The 27,596-nt window shown below is 39.5% G+C and overlaps 1 protein-coding gene across 1 annotated transcript in view; it reads left to right on the top strand.

Annotated features, from left to right (window-relative positions):
• Positions 1–27,596, top strand: part of gabbr1a (gamma-aminobutyric acid (GABA) B receptor, 1a) — a 67,601-nt gene that overhangs the window by 36,525 nt on the left and 3,480 nt on the right. The window contains exons 13-23 of the mRNA XM_051407084.1: positions 3,619–3,864; positions 4,743–4,806; positions 5,714–5,791; positions 12,013–12,163; positions 15,444–15,576; positions 18,578–18,694; positions 20,092–20,202; positions 21,686–21,779; positions 23,921–24,048; positions 26,223–26,351; positions 27,165–27,308. Of these exons, the coding sequence (XP_051263044.1) occupies positions 3,619–3,864; positions 4,743–4,806; positions 5,714–5,791; positions 12,013–12,163; positions 15,444–15,576; positions 18,578–18,694; positions 20,092–20,202; positions 21,686–21,779; positions 23,921–24,048; positions 26,223–26,351; positions 27,165–27,308 (1,395 nt within the window). The remainder of the gene's footprint in view (positions 1–3,618; positions 3,865–4,742; positions 4,807–5,713; positions 5,792–12,012; positions 12,164–15,443; positions 15,577–18,577; positions 18,695–20,091; positions 20,203–21,685; positions 21,780–23,920; positions 24,049–26,222; positions 26,352–27,164; positions 27,309–27,596) is intronic.

Raw genomic sequence — 27,596 nt, 5'->3', positions numbered from 1 at the left:
TGTAATGATTATATTAAATGGATATTAAGTCACATTTGATGTTAAATTAGTGACATGGAATTGTGACATCAACAGCTTGAAATTGTCCCGTTTGTGTTATAGAGTGAAGTGAGAGCTATACTTCTCAATGCAAAATATTTAAAGCACTTAGGTCCAATACAAGTGTTTAATGAGCTTATATTGACATCAAACAGAGCACCCCTGTGCTTTGTCAGACAGTACACCTGGGAGATGGAGTTCCCAGTTGAATTTCCCAATGTCCAAATAAATGGGAACCTGCCACAAATACATCATATCACAAAAAACGTGAGAAGAATCAATACAAAAAGCAATCGCTAAATCAGAATAATGATATATGAGAAGTAATGAAAGGGAAGAAAATGCTGCAGGAACATCCATCATGAAGTACATGCAACCTTCAAACATTGATTCAATTTAGATGCTTAGAAAAAGAACAGACTGGTTTACACCAATTATCACCTGTATTTTGCACTCTAAAGGTGAAAAGAAAAATGGGGATTAAGTGCAAATGTGATGCTGATTATGTACCAGTCTCACTAATTAAACAAAATAAAAATAAACTACAGTGTTTGCACTTGCATATGGCTGCAAAAAAAGCCCCAAAATACAGTAAAATTGTGATTTTTGTTTTAGTTAGTTTTTCATTTCTTTCTGACTTTCCTCCTGCCTTCCATGTCTTCCTCCTTAGAAGTTTGTTAATGTAGTTTGAGCTCTTTGTTTGTACATCCAGCGTGGCTAACACTGCTCTTTCTAACCACTGAGCTCTTCTTATCCTTATCCCTAACAAATGTCTTCTGCCATCTATGTAAAACGGGTCAATTCCCACAGAGACACAGTTTTTTTTTTCCAGGAAAGACTGATAATGTCATAGCTTCAATGAACTGCGTATGACCTGAATCACTATTATATTTCCTAATCCACAGACAGAGGGTAGAAACACAGATGTTTACTGCTGTCACACTCTTTCTGAAGATCTTCCTTTATAGTTTTTACCCTCGTTTAGCTTCCCAGGTAACTGTCGTTCTCTGCTTCTCTTTCGCCCGTCGCTCTCTTCTGTTCACCTTCTCTAATCCTCTTAAACTGTCTCTTCCTCTCTCCATCTCTCCTATTGTTTGACCTTCTCTGACTCTGCCGGTCTATGGTGGATCATCCTTTTATTCTGCTTGTTTACCCACCTCTCTTTTCCCTTCTCCTTTTCATTTCCTCATCCCCACCTTTCCCACCATCCCCCTTCTCTCTCTCCCCCTCCCCCTCCCCCCTCCTCTATCCCCCCTTCCCTCTCTTGCACTTCATCAGCAGCTGTTGTTTATATTCATACAGCACCTGCCACTACCTGCTGATTTAGCTGTTGACGTGCTGCTCGACGGGTGATAAGAATTACAGCCAGAACTCCTGCTCATAGTCAATCTATTCAAATTCAATTTCCAAGTTTGAAATTGGCATATTTCTTCTAGATGGAGCACTCAGATGAAGCTAGTGTGCAGATACCGCAGGGTCTGCAATAGCACATTGTCAGCTAGTTTTCAGTAGGTAGTGGCAGATTTAAATGCCAAATGCCAAGGTGGAATTTCAATGAGATGAATTTGACATAAGTGAATTGGGGGTGTGTAGGCCTAATTGGCCTCAGACAATCCACAGGGACACCATGATGATTGGTAGCAATAATTTCCACACATGTATCCCCGATTTCAGAGGGAGAACATTTTTATTGGTGTTTAATTACAGAAACACGTCTAAACAGTTTAATTGTGCACTCGCAAGAAAAAGGAATACCTTGTTATAAAGTTTGTATAAACATTTTAAGTTCACAGAATCAGTAATATTTGCAATGTGTAAAAATCCTTCATTTTTAATAATTGAATTAGGGATGTAAAGTATGGATTTTCTTTTCAGCAGACACATTAAATGATAATTACCTGCTTCTCATGGCCGTTATTAGATAGTTTCACAATTTTGTGTTTTAAAAAGAAGTTGATGACCTGTAGGTTTTACACGCCTGATGGCAAGAAAGGCTAAGATTTAGTGAGCAAAGATGGATGATTTAGCATTTCATAGCATATATCCTATCAGTTCTGACCAGTCTAACTGAAAACACTGTTGTTCATACAAGAATAACAAAAAATTGTTCGGTTTATTATTATTATTATTATTTTTATTATTATTATTATTATAGACCAATAATTAGTTGGCTAATATAATAATTATATTAAAATAATTGTATTAATAACAGAAATTTCCCATTATTGACCCGGATGATAATTCCCGGCTGCACCCAGATGTGGGTGTATTATATTGGTATTAAATGTCAAGTTAAAAGCAAGTAAAAAATAATCTAATTCAGAGACGTAATATTAGAAGAAAACTGCCTCTGTATGTAACAAACCTAAATATTTTAGCTCCCTCCTTAGGTCAATGCAGCATATTTTAATTAGAAGAAGTTCAACATTTTTGGGTAGATGCTTATTTGCTTTCTTGCCAAGAGTTAGATGATAAGATTGATGTACACTAAATATGAAACTACAGCCAGGTATTGATTAGCTTCGCTTAACATAAAGGCTGGCAGCAAGGGGAAACAGCTAGTCTTGCTCTCTGGCCTGGTAAAAATAGGCCTACCCTCAAACCTAAAGCTCAATAATTAATTAACAAATATTTTGTCTGTTTAATCCAGATAAAAACAAAATGTACACATGCAGAGTTTTGGTTTTTCGGGGAGTTATTAACTGGATTATTTCAGGAAGCCACTGCTCCAGGTCATGATACCCAGCACCATAAACCTTGTAAAACCGCAACTTGTTGTTTGCTGGGTGGATTTTGTTAACGCTGGCTGAGTTAATTCACATTTAGTGTACAGGCATGTGAGTTGTATGAGCTCTCACAAAGAAAGCAAGAGCGTATTTTACAAAATGTCAAAATATTCCTTTACAAATGTCAAGCTGCAGCTGCGGCATTGCTCTGAATGCCAAGACGCCTCTTCTGTTTCATTTTGTAAATAATAGCGCATTCTGCCCACATGTCGGGCACTTAAGAGGTCCAAGTGGTGGCCACTGGTCAGCTCCACTACCCCTCAATAGGGGCTATTAAGGATTAAGTGCCCTCTAGTCAGCCCAGCTCCTGTAGCCCTGGCTAGTACAAAATGCTAATCTGGTGTTATCATAAGGCAAAACCTAACCCTAACTCTGCATTTAGAAATGGTGACATATTTTGCTTTGTATAGATTTGTATATATTTTGGCATATAAAATACTGTTCATGATAGGTGGACAGACTGGGGTCGCTCTAGTCCATCAGCTCGATTTCATCATGGGGGTTAAAAAAATTGTCACACATCTTACCAACAGCGTTTCCTTTCATACCTTGAAAATGTGGTTTCAGATTTTAACTTTAAGTTTAAAGAAATGACTCCAAACTGTCGCGGTGCATTGTGTGTTCATGTAGGACTGTAAGTGTTTGAGACAATTCACCACTGCATTGCTTTTACAGTCTTTTACAGCCATTGTGAAATAGATATATTATGTCTAGAAATATAAATATAAAATCTCCTTAACATTATCTTCAGAAGGGCTCCTCTTTGATATCCTCTCTGTCCTGTTTCTATCAGACATCGCAGGAGTTTATCGCTGCCTTGATGTCTCGTCTGGGTGGGATGAACCCAGAGGAGACTGGTGGGTTTCAGGAGGCCCCTTTAGCCTACGATGCAGTGTGGGCTCTGGCCCTTGCCCTCAATAAGACCGTGGCACCACTGAAAGCCAAGGGCCGACGACTGGAGGATTTCAACTATAACAACCATGATATTACCTCTGAGATCTACAGGGCCCTCAACACAAGCTCTTTTGAAGGAGTTTCGGTAAGTGGATGAGAGATGAGGATGAGAAAAAAGATGGGAAAGAAGACTAGATAATAAAAACAGCTGTTTATGCTCTAATTTTGGTATTTTATAGTTATTTATCATATATGAATATGCAGTGTTTTTTTAACAGGTGTTTTGACTGCTGTTTTTTTGATCCATATAATTCCTGTTGTTGCTTTTCATCATGATCATACTGAGACACCCTCATTTCAGGTCCCTGACATGTGAATTGTCTGTGTAAAGAGAATGAACAAATAACAAAATGTGTTTGATATCACCGTCAGTGATGTAGCACTTCACTTAATTTTTTCTTTTAAAGGTCCAGTGTGTTAGATTTAGGGAGATCTCTTGTATATGGCAGAAATGGAATATAATATTGATAAGTATGTTTTTATTAGTGTATAATAATCTGAAATTAAGAATCATTTTCTATGTTGAACCAGTTGCCATGTTTCTTCAGTAGCCCAGAACGGACAAACTAAACACTGGCTCTAGATAGCCACAACCTGCTACTGCTATGGTCCAGCCCCTGACTTTACTTCTGTACATGAAACTTACTAGTATCTAGACTACATTAGAGTCACCCGCCACGTTCCCCGATCTCAGCAGTTACCGTGCTCAGTACAATCTTACTATACTTTTGGCAGAGCCAGGCTAACTGTTTCCCCTGTTTCCTGTCTGTGTGCTAAGCTTAACTGTCTGTCCTAGCTGGACTTACCTTTATAATGAGCTTACAGGCATGAGAGTAGTATCTTCTTATCAAGCCCTTGGCAAGCAAAGCAAATAAATGTATTTATCAAAATGTCAAACTTTTCCTTTAAGAAAGGAGTTAATCATTTACGGTTAAAACACTTCTCCTCCTGTCTGTGTCTCAGGGCCAAGTGGTGTTTGACGCCCAGGGTTCCAGGATGGCAATGACTCTTATCGAGCAACTGCAAGGTAAAACACTCCCACACTGTCCTTCCGCAGATATTGCAGAATCTCGTCTGAACACTAAATTTCACTTATTCATCAAAAACAGCCTACGCTAACTGTATTCATCATGTGTCGATTGTTGCTTTCAGCTCATTGGGGGGGTGGGGGATTGTGGTGGCCCTCACTGCGATTGGTCTCAGTGTCTTACAATTGAACAAGCGAATGGGCTTGATGCAGGAATGTGTTGACTCTAGGCTCTGCTCTAATTGGGCACAAGCCTTCGTTTTGAGCCGTTTCTGGAAATGGCATCCTATTTGTCACCAGTGACTTAATGAGTTTCCCTGCACAGGATAAGGTTGAGGATTATTTTCTACCTCTGTTCTCTTTGGCGTCCTAAAAGATGAGAAATTTATAATCCTGCCTCTTTCCCCTCACGCTCTGTCTCATATTTCCTGTTGTGGTGTCGAGGTAATTTGACATCCACAATGAGACGACCTGACTTGCATCCCTGAATCACTGTGCGACCTCATCAGTATTCCTGGTCAAGACCGCCACATAAGCTCCTTTTTTTTCTTCTTCCTTTTCTCCTTCTCTTCCCCTTGGTACTTCTTTGTTTGTCCTTCTTTATGCACCTTTTCATTCCTCATTTCTTTTATCTGTTCATTGTGCGTATATTTCTGTACTCACGCATTCCATTAATATGAAATCACAGGAATGATAGAAAAATATCTTTACAGGGTTTGCATGAATATAAATATTTATCAGTTCTGTTGAGTTTTGTTGTGTTGTTTGAAAACCTGATCCCCCCCACAACACAACAGCGGAGGAAATGAATTTCACAGGCAATACTAATTAAGCTTTATCTTTCTGACTTTTATGCTTTTATTTCACTCTCTCACTCTATTTCTGCTTCTCTTTCTCAACCATAAAGGAGGCAGTTACAAGAAGATCGGTTACTATGACAGCTCTCAGAAGAACCTCTCCTGGTTTGGCAATGATGTTTGGATAGGTAAGATGGAGTTCATGACACTCTCTTCACTCAGCTTCCTGTGTCTGTATTTGTGTCCTGTCTGTCATGCTGTGAGTCAACGGGGTCACATCTTGGTGCTGTGACATTAGACCTCTTCAGCGTGGCTTAATTTAGACTTTGTTGCTGTCGAAATTATATATAATCATGCTGGATTTTCTCTAACCACTAGTTTGGGTGAAGCTAGTTATTTTGTTGCTGACGCTTGCCCCAAAATTAACTGCCTGCACACTCACCGTCTAACATGTGTTAAAATGTTGGCGCAGCAGATGCACAGTAGTCAAATGGGGCGGCAGCTAACCTAGGAGTTTTCAGTGTGCGAGTGATTGTGAACGCAATGATTCTCAGGAACATTCTGCAATATAAGGAGTGTTTTTTCAAACCTAAGTCAGTGGTTATTGAAGCAAATAAGGATGTGAAAGTACCCTCCATGTGTCCCAGCCACTGCTGCAGCTCCAACCGCTGACCGTGTTGGTACAAGGGCAGAATCAATGCGCCAAATACAACAACTTCCGGTTGTTTTGCAGCTGTCTCCTTCAACTTGCTCACGTTTCTCCCTCTGCACCTCGAAAACCTCCGGGCTAACTCAACCAACCAATCTATGAGTTTGTTTTACATCATTCTGCTACATGAAGAAGCACGAGCTCACGTTACACAAACCAGAACCAACTCTCCCAGTCCTGCTGCCCATATTCTAGTTTGCTGTGAAAACCTATTACTGCTGATTTGCTTCAGACACCAAGACCAATTCTGTGGTTGTTTACTGGCCCATCCCTCCCTGGAGAGGTGACATACTTGTGCCTGGACAGAGTGTGCCACTAATCAATCCTGCACGCCTCGGTGGCCCGTAGAGAGCTGCCTTTTTTTAGGCTTTTAAGGAAATGATCAGTTGCCAAGGCTTAACTGAACCCAGAAGAGGTAGTGATTCCAGGTCAGCAGCAGTGGCGAGGGACGGGTGACCTGTATGCATGTAGGCAACATGTCCTTCAAGAGGGCCAGCTGCCAGCTCTTTAGTTTGGCTTGTTGCAACGTGACAGCCTCTGTGTTAGCCCAGTTAAAACCTGCTGGGTTGAGACTGACTTGCTTTCCAACTTGTCAGAGGTGAGTTTTGTTTACTCCGTTTTTTGCCTTGTTTCCTCTTTTGAGGCTCGATTTAGTTTTTTTTTAACTGTTTACCAAATAAAGACGCATCTATCTGACATCTACTTGTTGTGAGGAAATGAGTAATTTCCTGCTCTCTGGAGCTGACTCAGTTCGGGGAAGTTTTTTTTGACAAGGGGGGTGGGCACGTTTGATTTTCTCCGTGCTGACAGGGTGGAGCACACGCGGGGGTTCTCAACTTAACCTCTCCGCTTGTTTTCCTGTGTGTTTACCAGGCGCCTCCCTGCCTCACTTTCTCACTCTCTTCACAGTCGCCCTAACAACCTCTTCAGCTCAGCTCTTCTTCTAATCGCTGTGGCAACTGTTATAGAGCTGGGTCTCCATGGCAACACCCTGTCCTGATTCCTTGATCAAGGACGGAGGAGTGTTTAAATGGTTCGAACAAGCTGACTGAATGGACAGTTGACACACGCGCACACACATTAAGCATTAGGTACTACTATTATACAAATAAACAGTATCTAGTATTTTTCTTTTATGTATTATATAATAGCAATTGTAATAAACTTAATTTTTATCGCACATTTCATACAGGCTTCAGGTCAAACTGTATATAACGTACATATAAACAATTAAATCAAAAGGTTATAAATAAAGCCCTGAAATACAGTAAAACAGAATAATTTTAAATAAGAAGAAATTAAATAATAATAAAACTTTAAGTCATATTCAGTGAAAGCAAGGATGCTGACTTTGTAAAGGCAAGATTGAAAATGTAAGATGTTTCTTAAAAGAGTACTTCACTGAGCAGTGCTTTGTGTTTTTAATTCCATTCATTCTTCTTCCTTGTCAAAACATGGTGGCTATATTACCCATAATGCAACAAGATTGCTTTTAAGAACTACCGTCCTTTTCTAAACATATAAAGAAAGCCACGCAGCATACTGTTGACGAAGGTTCTGCCAATGGGGTTCTAATAAGGTTTTCTCTAGTTCCAATTTCACTTCAGCTCTCTATGCACTCCCTTTTACTTGTTTCTTTTAAAACTTTTAAACACATTTGTGCTACTATTCAACACATCAACATGTGTTGTGCTCGCTGCCAAGACTCATTTCATATAGTAGATATGCTGTAAATTAAACAGATGGACAAACACTCTCATAAACAACCATTTTCTTTTATAACAGATGAATAATGTGGATAGCTTAAACGTATTTAGGGTATCTGTAAGTCTAAAAAAGCATTGTATTCAGTTTTATTGAAAAGGCAGTAGGTGTTAAAAAGCCTTGCCTGCCATAGACAGTGATGTTAGTTATAACATGATTATGTATCCAATTGCGGGCTGTTGGGAGTTATACACCTATGAACTAAAAATGGGATTGTTGCGACTGTGGATTGTGCTGCAGGAAGCTTCTTTTGTGGGGTTTCAGTCAGCGCCGTCAGACCTGTAAAACTGTCACTGCTGCAGCTATAGTGGGAAGCTGCTTATCTGGGTCCAGGTTGCATTAATTTAACAAATTATATCAATAGGAATTACTGTTATATACTGCCATGCAGCACAGGTTTTTAATATAGTAAGAAATAATTCTAGGCCATACCATCCCTCCTGGTTTCTGATTCATACTTTGCCCGTTGTGATGAATTGCACTCCATGTGGTATTAAAAAATCCTAACTTTAACTTGGAGAATCCGTCTTATATCGTAATTCCTCAGTCAGATGACACCAAATACACATCGGTTGTGTGACAGTGGTGACAAGCATCTAAACAGAGCATGATGGGCATCTCGACACCCTGTGACCCTCGAGGGCGCGACAACTCTGACACCTTCCTCTGACATCTGACACATCAGCTTCACGCGGCGCTGACACTTCAGCTCTGCTTCCCCTCTGACATGCACACACACACTCTGTCTCCCTCTATCTCACAAACGCACACACGCACTGAACACAAACTGTATGCACGCATTAATGCTCTCCTGCACTCATATACACCCTCTTGAGCACATTCACTCTTGCTACACCGATCAGCCATAACATTATGAGCACTGACTGGTGAAGTAAATAACACTGATTATCTCGTTATGATGGCAACTGTCAGTGGGTGGGATATATTAGGCAGCAAGTGAACATTTTGTCTTCAGAGTTGATGTGTTAGAATCAGGAAAAATGGGCAGAGGGGGGTTTGAACAACTTTTACAAGGGACAAATTGTGATGGCTAGACGACTGGGTCAGAGCATCTCCAAAACTGCAGCTCTTGTGGGGTGTTCCTGGTCTGCAGTGGTCAGTACCTATCAAAAGGGGTCCACGGAAGGAAAAGCAGTGAACCGGAGACAGGGTCATGGGTGGCCAAGGCTCATTGATGCATGTTTCTGATAGAAAGATGTCAGAACACACAGTGCATCGCAGTTTGTTGCGTATGGGGCTGATAGTGATAGGTGTATGTAGGTCTACATGCTTATCATGCAGTATATATACAGTCCACACTGGCATATGCATACTCGGGAGTGCACACACGGACGCACAAATCTGCAAGCAGACCCCTATTTAGGCAGACAGATAGTCAGAGGCTGTTGAGGGTAAAATGAGGCTCCCTGTCCATCTGCCCCTCTTTGAACCCTCCTCACTGAGGAATTCTTCTAGTTTAAAGCTACACAAGCATGAATAATTGGGTAGTTAGTATAAACACACACACTTTGTAAAACCCTAAAGCTTCAACTCTTAATTAACACCAAAGTTGTCTGCGTTACATAAAAATATAATAACTACTGAAATTGACATTTATATATGGATTATCTGTAACAGTTCATGGTTGTAATTCTCTGCACCTCAGCATTATTAATATTTAATGGAGGTCGTGGAGCTCATACACTGATGAAAACCTGTTCAAATGAACTACTATATGTACTCAATATGAGAAACAACTCTGGACCCCTGTGCCATCATTTTTCCATGATTTAGTTATTCATAAAACGCAGCATGTAGAGCTGTTGACTGCTGGGGACTGCAATTTGAATTCATTGTGAATAGTTCAAGTGACGTCTGAAATCAAATGTGTTTATAATTGTTCCAAATGGCCACACTGGAAGGCGTGGTGTAAAGCCATCCATCATAGATACAGTGGAGTGTGCGTGACATTTTTTAAATATAATAATAACATTGCATATTCGTACTACTGCAATAGGTTATTCACATAAAAAGTTACAGAAAAAGTTTGGGTCAAAAATGAAAATCAATAGCTTGAAAGAAATTGAAGTGAGTGTGAATGCGAGATAGTTTCGGAAAATTACAGAAATGGTCAGACACAAAGGTCTGGCGTCCTGAGGCTATTCAATCATAGAAGCATGCTGGCAGCCTAAATGTTTTTTGATTTCCAGCAGGTATTTAAAAAACTTGTAAAACATGTACGGAGCAGTTTTCACAGGTTCATTCAAGGATATTTGTTTGTAACCTGAATCACTTTCAGGCCATTTAACTTGTGACTTTAATGGGTCATCTTGGCTTCATAACCCTCCGTTTGACCCTGGTTGAATGCCTGTCAGACACTCAGCTTTGGTGAACAGGCATTTCTTGACTTTAATTTCATTTAATGATATTGATGTTTAAACACCGTTTAACCGACTCCCAGACTTTTAAAAAAAGAGTAGCAAAAGAAAAAGAGAACACAAGTGCACCGAGAAAATTGATGCTTAACTTTATTTGATAGAGTATCTAATGTAATTCTGTGGTTAAAAACGGATGTATATTATATTACAGTGGCAGGCTTGAGTCTCTGCGAACAGTGATTAACAGATATTGAATGTAGATATTGCATTCAGAAGACTCAATAAATCAATCATTATGAAAGGTTATGAGGAGGTCTGAGGCTTCTACTTAATTACCGTAATTGGTATTCTGATATTTATAGTTAGATGCTTATTCCTTCCTTACTTACTCCTGTTCAGACTGTGCAGTCATGCAGAGTGATTCTTTCAGTCATTTTAGAGAAGTTAATTGTTGGCTCAATCCCCAGACTGGAAGCATACATTTTGATGGGGAAAGTGAAAACAACCCCTTCTTCATTACCACCACTGGGTTGCCCTTGAGCAAGGCCCTTAACCCCTAACTGCTCAATTGAAGCTGCTCAGTGGCCAGTGGAGTGAATTTGTGTACCTGCAAGGAAAAAGAGAGCCTACCTCTCAGCGATACGTCCCTGGTTGAATAAAATTTTTCAGCTGCCTGCAAAACATACAGGTACTTTTGGCCAGTGTTGGACTAATTACTCCAAAAAGACCAGACTTACGACAATTAAACATTATATTTTTACTAGTAATGAGTTACTGCCCAACACTGCTCTTGGCTAGTATTGATTGGCTTTGTAGCATTCTTGTTTGGGGAATTGATGAAGGGAAGACAGTTTATTACAGTTATTTCCATTATAAATAGAGATTAGATTATTTTTTTCTATTTACTGAATAATCATTTAGTCTATACAATGAAAATCCAGAGCCATATTGTATTATTTTGTTCAGCCAAGATATATCATTTGCTCTCATACATAAAAAAAACAGCAACATCAGAATAGCCTATTAATTTTCTTTCAATCTATTAATCAACTAATTATTGCAGCTCAAAAAGACAGTGCACCTCCTGTTCCAGTCTAATTTAATTTTGATTTATGAAACTAACCCTCACCCTAGAAAACCCAGACCCCATTAACAAGTATTGTCTGTGTTGCCAAAGACTGGTATATCTTATTCCTCTGTGCCACAGAGCTCCATTGTTCTCCAAAAACAATCCATGAGCCACACTGTTGCTCCTGTTCCTTCCTTACCACAAACACACATACTGTTTCCCACACACACTGTCTGCCCCCACGAAAGCACCATTCACTCCTGTTTAAGTAATGTTCGCTAAAAACGCTGTTTTACGAAATTGAGATTTTTTTTTACTAAGTAGATTAACATACCATTGTATCCATCCATATATGACCTCTTAGTAAAGGTAATTTTTGTAGCATCTCATTAATTTAGTGAGATGTGTCCTCGGTATCATAATTTATGCAAAATGGCACCAGAAGCATTTTCTCTCTTCACATTTCTTTCTATTATTCACTCTGTTCAGGCGCTGGACCTCCTGCTGATCGGACAGTGGTGATCGAAGAGTACAGGTTCTTATCTCAAAAGCTTTTTGCAGCTGTGTCCGTTTTCGCCGGCCTCGGCATTCTGCTCGGCATTGTGTGTCTGACCTTCAACATCTACAATGGCAACGTCCGGTGAGTTTGCTAACACTGAATGAACGCACGCGCTAACATTTAAGTCATTAGAGTGGCAACAGTTAGGCCATCAATCAATTAGTCGATTGGCAGAAAATTAATCGACAATTATTTTGTCAAGTACAATCATTTAAGTCCATTTTTCGGTTTTTACATTATTATTTAATGACACAATCTCGGGCTCTATGAATCTGTGATTATTGTTTTTTATTAGTATTTTTCACTGTTTTCTTCTTAATTCACCATAATTAATCCAGAAAATAATTAGCAGATTAAGTGAAAATGAAAATAATCGTTATTTATTGTATTTTACTTTTTAGTGTATATTCTCAACACATTGGTTGCTTGATTGTAGTTTTCCTGCTTTTACTCTTCATGTTGTCCTTCAAAGAGGCATTGAGTGAACAAGTGATATCTTGGATAATTGTGAAAATAAAGTCGTCCTCCAAAGAGGAAGGTCAGTGTTAAAAGGATTTTTTAAAAAGCTGAAAATAATGAGAATTGATAGATGAATTAAATGGGGCTTTGGAGGTTAAAGACATGTTTCTTTTACATGAAGGTCACCTGTTTGAGGAGCTGCTCTGAGTAGTGAATGGAAATAACCTCCCTTAACAACCTCCAGCTGTGGTTGCACTCCAAGTGTGAAAATGTTTGGAAAAAATAATTCATTTGTTCAGCAGAGATCCTTCCCTCTTTCGAGGTTAATGTGAATGCTGCTTCTCGAGCTTAGGGACTACAAAGTTAGTGATTTGGGTGTGGCTTCTCTCAATCTAGCAGCTGGTTTCATTGTCACAGTTTAAGCATAGCCCTGGACCAAATGCAAATAGACTTCCTCTAAAAAATGCCTTTTGATCTTGGATTTTGAAGCTTAATACATGTCTGTGAACCTGGCGCAGCATATCTCTGATGTCTTTTTAACATAGTATTTTTGTGTTTGACCTGGGTCAAAGTGATTTAAAGTCCCATAAATCCATGAGCTTATCAGGAGTTTTTCGGAAAGCTAGAGAGGTTTGTTCCTTTGGGGACCTCTGGCTGGCTCCAGTGTCAGACCTTCTTCTAGCTTTGATTATATTTCAAACACAGTTTCACCGAGGGCTGCTCTCAGCAGCCAAAACACTATGAGTCAGATCAAATCAAATCAAATTTATTCAGTAAGCTGTTTTTACAAAACAAGTTTGCCACCAACTGCCTTGTTAGAAGACAAAAATACATAAACAGTCCACTTTAAAAACAAGAAAAAGTCAAACGCAATTACAGTCTTAAAGGAGCAATAGTTTGGAAACACTATGACACTGTCTGAAGCAGTTATAATCAGTGTTTGTATAATAACAATGTGGAAACAATGTAGTAATTAATTTATCATAGAATCTGCAGCTGTATGAAGCTTTATAGCGAGTTTCAACTCACAACTTTACTGTTTTACTTCACTCTCGCTGTTCTCATAACATTCTCAAAATCACGGTTAAGGTTTAAGTATCAGCTATTGTTATGTCTGGCCAGTGATGTGATCAATTGATGTCTCCAGTGACGCTACAGTAACGTTTGATCACAGAGTATCTTCGAGTGATCTAAAAAATTATTTTAAAAAAACTTTGAAAATCAGATCACATAACTTATTTTATCCAAATATATTCAACAATAATTCAGGGAGAAATCCACATACAAGAGAAAAAGATGCCAGTTTTTCTTCTAATAGAACCCTCAATTGACCATAAATCAAAGCAACCTCAAGACATAGCACATAATATGGGAAGAAAGCAGCTCTTCACATCAGAAAATAACTCCTGCGGCACATTGAACATCATATATTCATGGTATGTAATAGCATTAAAGGTTTTTCAAAGGTTGGATTGGGGCCAGTGTGCATCTGCAAGTGTGTTAATGTGTGTTTGTATGCAGGCTGCAAGTGTGTGGCTGTACAGTAAATAAGCAGTGTGGCTTTAGGGAAACACAAGGGCAGGTCAACAGAATGAAAGAATAAAAGACACACCTATATCTGCAGCTCGAGAGCAGTGGAAAGCAGCTGCGCAGGGTGGGTGGGTTTCATGGTACAGTGCTGATTATGTTAAACACACGAGTCTTAAATCTGGAGTTTCTGAGAATATTTTAATACTCAGATTGTCTCTAATGTAGATTTTATATAAGCACATTGTGTCAACTGGATAGAAATCACTGTGCTTAGTTTTTCTTGTTATGGTAATTACTTTTTTCTTTATTATCCTTTAAGCTGCTGTCTTTACTTACGCATACAATACGGTGTTGTACACACCCACGCTTTAGTGCAGTGACGAGATTTCAAAACTTACATTTGATGGCAGAGAAACGTGGATACGGAGCTTAAGACACCCACAATTACCAGTTTCTGCCACGGAAAAATGATACAGTATGTGTCATGTAAGAGTGGAATTTTGTGAAATTTGGCGCCACTACAGGGTCATTCATTTTTACACCATTGTTGTACCGTGGTGATTTACAGTGGCTACGACCAGGACTCTAGATCATATTTTATGGAGAAAAATACTGACCGACGCCGAGCGATTAACAAACTGACCACAGCAGTGTAGCAGAAACAGTGAGCTGTTAGTCAGAGCTAATGAGCAGTGTCCACGCTGGAAACACAAAGAGTCCGCTGGAGCTTTTACAGTCACTTGAAGCACATTGACATTGAATACCTCTTCATTGTAATCTAGCCATGCAGGTAGTTTTAAGTTTTGTCTGTCCAGGTTTTTATATTATCCATTTTTGAGATCTCACCCACCACTCTCTTACAGAGGAGAAAGGACTCGTGCATATTTTAACAGCAACTTGTCTTTCCACACAGCATCTCGTTCCTTTCAATAATAAACAGACCTCAGTGTCAATGTCAACATTTCAGCGTAGAAGAAAACTGCTTCTATGCCAGATGTATTGCAGCTAAGTTTGTTTTGTATTCAGTCCTGCCGCAATGTTGTTGTTTTTTTTAATCACTTGGGATTTTCATGGTAAAAACTTTACGATTCACTTTTAATAGTCCTTGTTAAGCGCTTCACACTAATTAAAACACTGCCAGACTGTGTGAAGCAGAAAATAAAGTTGATAAAATTTAAATTAAAAAAACAACAGGAGAGCAATAACAGTTGATGACATTTCTAAGAGGTAATAGCAAACCCACAACAGAGTTAATGCTTATTTACCTACAAGTTGTACCTTTAAGCTTAAATAAATAATTACCAGTGTTTTTCTAAATGTGTTTGTTCATTGTCTTTATGTTTGTCCCTGTGTGAATCTGTCTCTGTTTCAGCTACATCCAGAACTCTCAGCCCTACCTGAACAACATGACGGCGGTGGGCTGCATGATGGCCCTGGCTGCGGTGTTCCCGCTGGGGATTGATGGTCACCACGTCCACAGATCACAGTTTCCCGTCGTCTGCCAGGTAACAAGAGAAAGAGACAGACACAGGGAGAGAGACAGAAAAGAAAAAGCAGAAAAGAGCCGAAGGGCAGGATTAAGAGTGGGTCGGGGTATTGTCTGCTAATATTTGGTTTCACTGATTTGATAATGGTGCCAGAACAGTATTTTTTTACAATATGAGTTGAAAAGAAGCTTATTTCATGAGAAATTAAAATCAGATTTTTGATCATTTCATGCATTTGTTCCTGCAAGTTGTAGAGAAAGTATAAAGTAGTAAATATATTTCAAATTGGTTTGAAGAAAAAAAAAAGTATTGTTAATAGTATTTTATTGTTGAAAGGGAGTTTTGATTGATTGACACCAACTGACAGGCAGGAGAACTAGAGACAAAGTAAAAAAAACTTAATGTGTAGCTAACAAGGCATGGGCGGACAGTGTGTTGTTGGAGACAGTGAGGATGACGCAAGCATCTAAACAACCGAGCTGACATTTGCCTACGGATGCACTGGATGCGCTGTTGATTATTTCGGATATTGGAGAAACAAGTTAAGTTATATTTATTGATCCCCGTAAGGAAATTAATTCTCTGCATACGTACTAGGAGCAGTGGGAAGCCACCGTGCGGCGCCCAGGGACCAACTCTAAATCTGAGCCAGTACCTTGGTCAAGGGCACTGACTGGAGAATCAGATAGATAGATACTTATCTTTGCAGATTTCTTTGTTTCCTGGCACAAAAGCAAATAAATGACAACAAAAAAACATCTGCACCAGCTATCGGCCAAGTTGTTATTTTAAACATCGGTATCGGCCCAGAATTTCACAATCGCTGCATCCTTCCATTTGCAGGTCAGTTTATGAACCGTTTAATGTGCTGCAGCTGACCAGCTAATTAGCTAACTAGCCAGAAAACGGACCTTATCTGCAACTTTTCCCCGGTGATTGTTTGTGTGGTTGCTTGTTCAAGGTGCAGGACAAGACGTGTGTTCTTTTGTGTAGGTTAGCTAGATAAGGAGATTTTAGTGCAGCAAAGCTAATGTGGGTTGTTGTTCAAAGTCTCGTGTTGTGTAGCAGGCTGCTGTCTAGCTCAATGTGACCGTCTGCTCTGCCTATGATGATATTTGTGATAGTGATTTGATACAAAGTGGTCCTCCATCTACTGAACATAGATGGAGAACTTGGGGTTGCAATCATGAAACCAAAAGTAGTAGCAGAAATAAAACATGCAATTTAATTTAATCTTTTTTATACATTTCCCCAAAATTCAGGCCGACATATTTGGCATCTTTAAAATGAAGTTCTGTGGTTTAAACAATGTTTGGCAGCACAGCATGAATTTGTGAGGACTGGTCTACCTGCAGGTCACAGAGGGTTACGATGTAGTTTCCAAAAGTTTAATATTTATGTCCACAGTCCATGGAAGTTTGCTTTGATTAACACAGATCCATTGTATTTGATTTATATGGTGTTACTGGACTTTGCGGTTATTGTTTGCCACACATATTGCACTTTGCAGTTACAGCTGCCAGTTTGAGTAAAGCTCTAACCAAGTGTGAAATTGTGTACCTACTTTAAGCAAACCTACTTTTAGGTGTTGTGAAGCCCTGACAGTCTTGATGTTCCTGCCTGTGGCAAGCAGACACCTGAAAACCAATCAGTCATTTCAGGATTTTGATCACGCACTCTTAATGGATGAAAGATGATGAAAGTTTAAATGCTGACATAATTCATTAAGTATTTGAATGTATTTTGGTATTTGGTGCCACAGCTATGATTCGCTGGGTGCCAGAATAGCACAGACGATGGGATCCTAGCACTAATGAGGAGTGGGAGTACTTCTCTGTCACCCATGTTGAGTCTTTTTGTTGTGGAGGCGAGAGGGAGATTTCCATTTCTGTCGCTTTTCTGCTCTTTGTCGCTGTCCAGTTATTCTCTCTCGTACTTTGTTCTGCCTCTCTCTTGCGCTCCGCCTCTGACCTTCTACTACTCTGGATAGTTTTTTCTGTTCTTTTCCATCTCCTCAAACTTCTATCTATCTATCTATCTATCTATCTATCTATCTATCTATCTATCTATCTATCTATCTATCTATCTATCTATCTATCTATCTATCTATCTATCTATCTATCTATCTATCTATCTATCTATCTATCTATCTATCTATCTATCTATCTGTCTGTCTGTCTGTCTGTTTGTCTGTCTATCTATCTATCTATCTATCTATCTATCTATCTATCTATCTATCTATCTTGGAGTACCTACAAATAGATATTCTTTTAGTCTTTTTTCTGTGTTTGTTGTAGTTTAATACATGGGGTGAATTTCCACAGTTACAGTTTCATGTTGATTTTCTTACAAGAGCTACTTTCAGCTTGTTCTGTCCAGCCAACATAGTGCAAATAAAGAAAGAGAGGAGATAAAAAAAATGTTGACATTTACATCTCAGTCACCTCCAGTTATTACTGTGCACTCAGAGCAATAAGCTTAAGAAGCTGCAGTGGGTGTTGCAGCAAATGGTTTGTGAACCTCAGGTTTTGCTTGTCAGGCTACTTACACACTGCCCTACCTTGCTAGTAGAGGTTGTTGAGATGTACATAACCTAAAGGGAATACCTGCAGACGCTATTCAAGGCCGAAAAAAAAAAGGCAAATACAACATTGTTATTTCTGTCAAGGAAACTTAAAACAATATGGTTACTGCAATAGTACAACAGAGACACATATATTTTTATATACTACTAATATTATGGAAAACCGAACAACCATTGTCATCATAATTTGTGCTAGATGGATTTACTGCAAGTGTAACTGTAACTAAAAATACAGGTTAAATTATATTTTTATTTACTGAGAAAGTAGGGTTGATAGATTATATTTTTTATTTATCCCCCACTTCTGAAACCAAGCCTATACTCTTGAATAAAGGTATTGCTAATTAAAATGATCCTCGTCTCTCTTCTTTCTCATCTCACCTTTTTGCTCTCTCTCTCTGTCTCTCTCTCTCTCTCAAACCCCCCCCCCTCCAGTTCCGCCTGTGGCTCCTCGGCCTCGGCTTCAGCTTGGCATACGGCAGCATGTTCACCAAGATCTGGTGGGTGCACACCCTCTTCACGAAGAAGGAGGAAAAGAAGGAGAAGAAGAAGGTAGGGAGGCAGAATGGGAGGGAGGGATAAGCCTCTCAGCGGTCTCAGGGGAGTACAGAAAGGATGGGAGAGAGAGGCCAGGCCACGCAGCATGTGTGGTGCTGGCTGATAAAAAAGTTCCGTTAAAAACTTTGCAGGCTTCCTAGTAACATAAGCTTCTAAGAGGCCAACTCGGCATCATTCGCTGTGGCGGGGACGTGGCGAGGGTGCAGGGATAAGGGTGTTGGACACACACTGACATAGATACTGTACTTTACACATGCACACACAAAGCACATGCACCAGTACACCCACATGCAACATTTATGCATAGAAACAGGCAGATTTTGGGGACACAAACACACATAAGCAGGACCCTGATTGCTTCGTCATCAGCTTTATTTGCATGCTGGTGTGTTGAAGAGCGGGGGTGTGTGTTTTTATGTGTGTGTGTGCCTCCCCTTGAAGATAGTGTATCCTGGAGCCAGCTAGATACTGCCAGTCTGCGATGTGTTGTGGGAATTTCTAAGACCTAATCAGAAGAATAAGAGATTAAGCCATTTATGGAATATTTATGAATATGGATGAGTATTAAAGTTCTATGCAGAAATCCAACCTTCGGGGGGTTTATTATTTGAGCCAAAGCACAACGAATCAGGTTGACTTTCAACTCTCTTCATGTCCACAGAAGGGCATTTTGCCAGAGAGCTCTGCGTGAGTATTTAAAGAAACTTTCCCAAATCGAGGAGAGAATGAGTGCTTTTCAAGTCATTTTTCATGCAACTCAAGTGAAGAGGCTCTCAAGACTGTGTAATGTGTTTTCTTCTTTATTTTATTTTTCAGTTTTAGATATTGCACGCTTGAATAGCTGTTACTATGTTGGAGGTGCTGGGAGTAAGCCAGCATGGTCGAATAAAAAAAAAAAGTGTGGAAAGAGAGAGGGGGAGCACAGTAGGAGAGCTCATTTTGGTTGCTTGTTTTTGGTTACGGCTGTATTGTTTCCATTATAGCTTAAGTTAAGAATAATAAAGTAGATATCAGCTGCTTCAAAAACTGTCCACACAGAAGCAGTGTCTCAGTGTGTATAAATGATGATTTCAGGTGGCAGCACAAATATAGTTACTGCAGCTCTCTGTGAGTCGCCTGCAGACACACACACACACACACACACACACTCAAACTCCCACTGCTCCTAAAATATACTTGGACACACACATTTGTACACACACTCACACACATTCAGAAAGACAATTCGCGCCCAGTCATCCAGAAATCACAAGGACGCCTGTCGTATTATTTGTCCTGGTTGTTTGTCTTTGTTTGTGGACTGGCTCGTGATGCCCTTGGATAGTGATGACTGTTGTGTATGTGTTTGTGTGTTTGTTTGTGTGTGTGTGTCTTTGCTCAAACTCACACAGCAACACTTGGAGCCATGGAAACTCTACGCAACAGTTGGAGTGCTGCTGGCTATCGACTTCCTGTCACTCATGATCTGGCAGATTGTGGATCCTCTGCACATTACGGTTGAGGTAGAGTACGAAAGACAGATGAGATAATTTGTGTGTCATCGCCCATTTGCAGAGACCGTGCAGCCGCTGTCATCAGTCAATAACGCAGTAATGAGACACCGGGCCTCGTTTGTAGAAATGTTCTTTCAGTTTGATTCATCTTACCCTCGTAAAGTGCAATTTAAAACAAGGATAAATATCTTATCATTTCACAAAGCACAGCAGAAAAACAGTACTGTAACAATGACATTTATGACTTAAATAATTATATTTATTTGTGTTTGATAGTGTAAGCACTATAAGCACAGTTAAAGGTACCCTGTGGCATTTACTGCCATTAACATATCCATATTTTCAATATTAGCACTGAATCAAGGGACTCACATGCTCACTGTTGGCACACACAGAAAAGATAGAGACAACAGATAGAGTCTGGTTCAGTGGGAGCTGCTCTTATTCATATTCATATTCAGTCGTTAAAAAAAACAAAGAAAAAAACACTGGGAGCTCATGAGAACTGCACAGGTGATAATTCTCTGTGGGTTTAACACTACAAGTGACACATGAAGTCTTTTGTTAACATGAAAAAAAAATCATATATAGCTGCTTTAATGATCTGAAAATTGCATTTTCCGTTTGTGCTCACTGTCACTAGTGGGCAAAAACTCCCAAGGGTACCTTTAATATGTGTAAAATTGAGAGTTGTTCCAATTCCGACACCAGTATCAGAAATTCTTCCAAATCTGCCTAAAATGCAGTACTGGGTATTAGCGAGTACGCGTTTCGGGGACTGCTACTTTGCCACTTTTTTCCAAAGATAGCAAAATTATAACTGGCTCTACCTTCTTTGACAAAGGGTTTAACCTGAGCCAGGCCATACAACAAAGATAGAAATCATTCAGGCCTAGTAGTATACACAAAAATAATGTATCTGTTTGCACATGTATTGGATTGGTACTCATATCAGATACGCAAAGTTCAGGTATTGGAATCGGTATCGTAAGGAATAAATGGTATTGGAACATCTCTAGTTTCCATGTGCGCAAGCATTGATACTGTTATATTATTTATTCACAAGTATGATCAAAACCTGGTTAAGACACAAAACCGAGATACTGATGTACATGTAGCCTGCACTCATTAAGCTGTACTCTGTCCTCATTAAGTGCATTAAACCTCTGTAGGATCAAGAGCTCTAATCTGCACAGCACTGACTTTAACTACCTTAGATGGAATATTTTAATAGCTATATTTTATATTTATTGAATATCTGATACTCTTTAAAATCGCTCATCTATATCTGACTTACAGGAAAGACACATTTTACCCGAGGGGATCAACCATGCAAGTCTCTAGGGCTTCTGCTTACTGTGCATTTTTGCCTCCTTCTCCAGTGTGCTGCTGTCTCATCGTTTCTTATTATCTCCCCCTTCTCTCTCTCTTTTCCTCTATCTCTTTATCCTTCCATTCCTCTCCCCTTTTCTCTCGTCTGCCGTGTGAGTAGAAGTTCACTAAGGAGGCCCCTAAAGAAGATTTGGATGTCCTGATTCAGCCCTTGTTGGAGCACTGCAACTCAGAGAAGATGAACACGTGGCTCGGTATTGGTCCTCTCACATCTCAATCTGTCTCTTCATCACCCTTTGCCCTGCACTAGTTTTGACTATCTTTGTCACACATGGACATATGCATACACACACACACACACACACACACACACACTCACATCTCTGCCATTCACTCTGAATTAAACAGGTCTCATATCACAGCCTCCTCCCTCAGCCCCCGCCACCCCTTACGTTTGATTCCTTTTTTCTCTTTCGCTTTTTTCCCTCTTTGCGTCTCTCTTTGTCGGCCCACGCAGTCCCTCTCTCTCCCTGTCTGTCTCTCTGCTGTCTTTCTTAGTGTGGCAGCTCTTATGAAAGTATAATGGTGCTGAAATTCAAATAATGTGGGTCACAAACTGGGCCATTGCCCCATAGCATTTCCTTTCTCACAGAAGAAAAGATGGTGCTTTAATATCAGGCGGTATAAAGAAACAATGGACACTCTGAAGAAGTGTCGGACTTACTCAGCCACAGATTCTCCTTTCTTTCTTTCTTCCCTGCCTCTCTCTCTCTCTCTCTTTCACGGTTCTATTCTCTTTTCTCTGTCAGTCAGCCTGACTCTGACTGGCATTCAACATATTCAACCATCTATTGTATCTACATTTTTGGTTTTTTCCTTCTGCACAACTTGGCCATACTCATTTACTCCCTCAGTGGCCACATTGAAATGTTCACAGTGTTACTATCTCGTACACTAGAAGCAAGCAATAGCCATTTACATGATCCCATAAATTGGCAAATTCCCATAATGAGTATGTTTTATAGGTCTTGAAGCTAAAGAAATAAATTAAAGTTGCATACTTGTGGCACTTGAAAGAGGGATGTTTCGTTGATAACAAGACAAAGAGTCTACAGCGATGCTAGCAGCTCTGTGTCACTGTACTTAGGTACACAGTGGTGCTTTGTTAAAGGACCAGTGTGTAGGATTTACTCCTTTCACCTAGCAGTGAAGTTGCAGATTGCAACTAGCATGTTAGCATACTAATAATTGCAAATTAGCATTAAACACAAAGTACAACTGATTCTGATGGGATTATCACATGTTTTGCAGGTATTTAGTCATAAATCATATTGAAAGTTTGACCTTATGAGGGCACTAGATGAAAAGTCACCAAAGTTATTACAGTTCATCTTGAGATGGACATTTTCCTGGCTATCCATCCTGTAGTTGTTCAGATATTTCAGTCTAGACCAAAGTGGTGGACTGACATTGCCTTCCTTTAAAAAAATGGATGGTAAAAATGTATGCAGCAGAGGCCAATCTATTCTGACTTTTAGTCCCTAGAATGAGTCTAGAGCCTACTATTCCTATAATGCAACTGACCCTGTCTGATAAACGCCCACATCTTTCAAATTTAACGCTCCCAGTTTGAAGTGCAGGCTTTCTGTTATGAATTTGTAGTCTCTAAGTCCAATCCAGATGGGGTCACAGTCTCATTTTCTGAGCCTTTAAAAAGCTCCCTCCAAAGCCTCTGCAGAATCTGTTTTCACAGGATGTGTAGTTCTCCCTGTTACTTGTAAATTGAATTTGACATTTAAAATCAATGGCGTGACCCTGAAATTCATCAAGGAGGTCATAGTAAATGGGTGTGTGCAAGTGAGAGAGCCACTCTTTGTGTTGCTTCAAGTACCTCTGCTGGGTAATATCTTGGTCCAAAATATTATTAAGAAAACGTAACAGGTGTTTGGGAAGATTGAAGTAGCTCTGCTGTTTAACTATTTGCCTACCTCAATTAAGATCTTACTGTAACTGTTTTAATACAGTCACACTATCTAGTTTACCAATATGGAGACCCATGGGCTAAATATTTAGTCAATTTAAAAGACAAAATTGTTAATGAAAAATCTAAAACCGAATACTGAAATCTAGAATAAAAACATAACCAAACATAGACTTATTTATATTATATTTTAAAAATCAGGGATCCGGTTTATGCTTTCAGTTTCAAATTGTAGCTTTTAAGCTATGATTTTGTCTTATAAAATGACAAAACATTTGGCCTCCATTTGTTTTGATATAACACTGTATACATAAGCTCAGCTCTACTTGAATTATTTGCATTATGCACATCATATAATTTTCATGTTCATGGCTGCTGCTCACTCATTCTCTCACTGTTTCTCTCTGTCTGTAGGTGTGGTTTATGGCTACAAGGGTCTGCTGCTGCTGCTGGGCATATTTCTGGCTTACGAGACCAAGTCTGTCTCAACAGAAAAGATCAATGACCATCGGGCTGTAGGGATGGCTATTTACAACGTTGCTGTGAGTCCAAAAAAGAAACAACACGGTCATGCCTGAACTCCTGTTTCTGGGTGCCACTGTCTGCTTTCTGCTGTTTTGCTTTCTCTGCTTTGCGTTCTCTGCAAAGACCATTCTGTAGCACGCTGAATAACATTCAAGTGGTAATAAGTACGATTTTTATTGCCCCATAGCACAAAATGGGCGCAGTATATCTGTTGGTGGGGTTAATCAGTGTCAGTGCCTCCATGATTACTTTGTCCGATTCTCAGATTTCTGGTTTCCAGAAGCCACTTTTCTGCTGATTTAAGTGCAAACCAAGCAACTGACCAGCGTGTCAAGACATTTCAGCTGCAAGGGCTTAAAAGCTGCATCCTCAAGGGGTTACTCTTTGCAGTTTATAAAAGTTAATGGAGTTCATAGATAACTTGATTCTCCCTTAATGCCTCTGTGGTGTATTTTCCTTATTTGAGGAGATATTTGGCAGAACATCACATTTGAATACTTCCTGTGCGGCTCCAATAGAGTGTATAAATTATATTGTTCCAAGGTTTGTAGGTTCACCATTTTGCATTGATCTTCAAAAATCATACAGGAAAAAGTCCATTGTGGGCACAACTGAATATAAATGACAACTTTTCCTCTCAAAACAACCCTTGGGATGTGCTAAACATCACAAATTGATGATTTTGTATAAAATACTGAAAACTGCATGTTGATATAATGACTTGTTGGAGCATCACGAGACACCAAAACTGACTTGTATATAAAATATTCAAATCTCTCCACAAGTATATCTTGAGAGTTCATTCTCTAATATGCAGATCCCTAGATGTATTTCTGTCCAAATCAGTACACTGCCAGCACAAGCTGCTGTCTTGTATGAATCATACATTTTGATGCTTATGGTGCCTGTGGTGCTATGATACCAACAGTTATATCTCAGGTCTCCTTTATAAAATGAAATTGTTCTCAATGGGACTTCCTGGTGAAATAAATGTTAAATAAAATCTATAAAATATGAAAGGGTGCATCACAAACTTTTATTGTACCGCAATCTCATGCAACTGAAGCATACCTTCATTTTGTAGCTGAGTGCTCTGTACTTTAGCTTTAGTGTAGCATACATATATATATATGGGAAGAAATCTGTGCACAGAGATAGCAGTACATAGCAGTGCTTTGTATGGAGCTGTTACCTTGCCCTATGGCAGGAATAGGTTTAAAAATGTACCCATTTAGGCACTAAAGTACAGTGGTAAACGCTTCTGTCCGCTATAAACATTTTTCACTGGCTGTTAATAGCAAGTGAATCATCTCAAACCGAGGCACCTCGGATGCACTTTATACTGAAATAGCTGCCATTATGTTCACTTTAGCCACTTTAGACAAATAGTCAATGGCATTTCCTGACACTCTTGACACAGGGTAACTTTGTAATTGATGTAAAATGTCTGGAAAAAGTGGTTTCTGTCACATCACGATTTCTGTTTTGATCAAAAGCAGCCAACTTCTTTTTTTTTCTTTCTGCAAGTCTTTTAACAGCCATTTTGCCAGAATTTCCTGTGCCTGCCTGGATTCCCATTAATGAATAAAAGAGGAAGCATTTTTAATGAGCACCCAAACATTCATCAGCTTATACTTTGTGGATATGTAATTAGTAAATGGATTGATCTCGCCTCCTCCGTCATGAAGAGGATTTATCATTGATCATCGTTCATGGTTATTTATAAGAGCATTAAATGCAGCTTGCGTGCTCATTTCATCACATGGCTCCATAATGTGAGTCTAATGTTATTATTTTATGTTATGATATACACATCTCAATTTTATGATGATGTCAATAGTTAATGGTGTCTGTAAAGGGACCTCCTTCTTCTTTGCTAAGCTGTGAGCTCCAGGCCCTGATGAGATGACAATGTGGTGATTGTCAGCGTGCTGTTGCCACTTCAGTCATGACTTTTTAATGCTGTTTTCACATGGGAGCCCTCCCCGGAATGATAAACAGATGCCTAATGCTTTTATGGATGTGATTTTCCTCCCCTCTCATACTCTCACTCTCGCTCTCACACTCTATTCCCCACCTCCTCCTAACCCCCCTTGCCGCCTCCTTCTTTCTCTTTATTTTAAACCTCACTCTTCCTCTTCCTTTGTTCCAACCTCTCTTTCTTTTCACTTCTGTCTGTGTCTTCCTGCAGGTGTTGTGCCTGATCACGGCTCCAGTGACTATGATCCTGTCTTCGCAGCAGGATGCCTCCTTTGCCTTTGCCTCTCTAGCAATCGTCTTCTCTGCCTACATTACTCTGGTGGTGCTTTTTGTACCCAAGGTGCTCTGACTCGTTACTGACATCCTTACGAACTACTGCACACATTGAAATGTACAATCGTATAACCAAAGGTCCAACATGTAGGTCTCAGTGGTTTTAGGAAGAAAAGTACAGACTGTACTGCTTTGTGCATGAAAATAACAAACTTCAGAAACTTCATATTGTTCAGTCTGATAGCTTTGCATTTAAAAATCATCAAAACAGGCTTTGGTGTTTGGACTGACTGTGACATCAAATAGGAAGTTAACTAAACTGATCAAATCTTTAATCCATTTGTGAATGCACCATTACATTAATAGTCTGTAAAGTTTCAATATAAATAGTTACTGTAATATAACAGGCCTCTAGATGGGTAGCTGCTGTAAACATTTGGTGTTACGGAAAGAATCCTCTGGCACAATAAAAGTGAGACATTTCACATGTCTGGCAGCAGCTATAATAATTTGTTTGGAATAAATAGAAGAGCTGGGTAGAGCACATGAGCGCTGCTGCAGACTGTGCAGAGGAAAGAGTGCCACCTACAGAAATTCAAACTTATTAACTGAAAAAAAAAGAAACCCATCACAGTATCGTCACCACTGTTTGATTGTCTGGCTATTTCTAGAAGCGCAGTGCAGAAACTGCCCAGCAGCGAGCACCAAGATGAAAAGAAAATCAAAGTATTTGAGATGTGGCTAAAAGCTGCAAATATTAAAAATGTGTTCTCATCAGGTGTTCTCAGTAGATGCATTATTCATTCAGTAATGAAACACTGGCTGCACTGTCAGGCCTGATTGTATTCTTTATTGACTTCCTGTTCCTGTGGCGGTCCAGATGCGGCGTCTCATCACCCGCGGCGAGTGGCAGTCGGAGCAGCAGGACACTCTGAAGACCGGTTCGTCCACCAACAACAACGACGAGGAGAAATCCAGGCAGCTGGAGAGAGAGAACAGGGAACTGCAAAAGATCATCCAGGAGGTGAAGACACTAGATACTTTACATTAAACAGACACACACACATATATTAATATGTAACACCAAACATCCAAATGCCAGTCACATAATATACATTTCCATATCAGTTAACATTTTAGTTCATCCTGGAGGCCGACGTTTTATAATGCATATATTTATGGATATATAGGTAATACATATTTATGTATTTATTTGCATTCATTATATAGATAACATGTATAGTCTTCTATATGTTTTTATGTGTGTATATGTGTGGTTTGAATGTAAATATTTGGCAACAGAGAATGCTGC

This window comes from Dicentrarchus labrax, unplaced genomic scaffold (genome assembly GCF_905237075.1).
Source record: "Dicentrarchus labrax unplaced genomic scaffold, dlabrax2021, whole genome shotgun sequence".
Lineage (NCBI taxonomy): Eukaryota > Metazoa > Chordata > Actinopteri > Moronidae > Dicentrarchus > Dicentrarchus labrax.
This window is presented reverse-complemented; position numbering and strand designations above follow the sequence as displayed.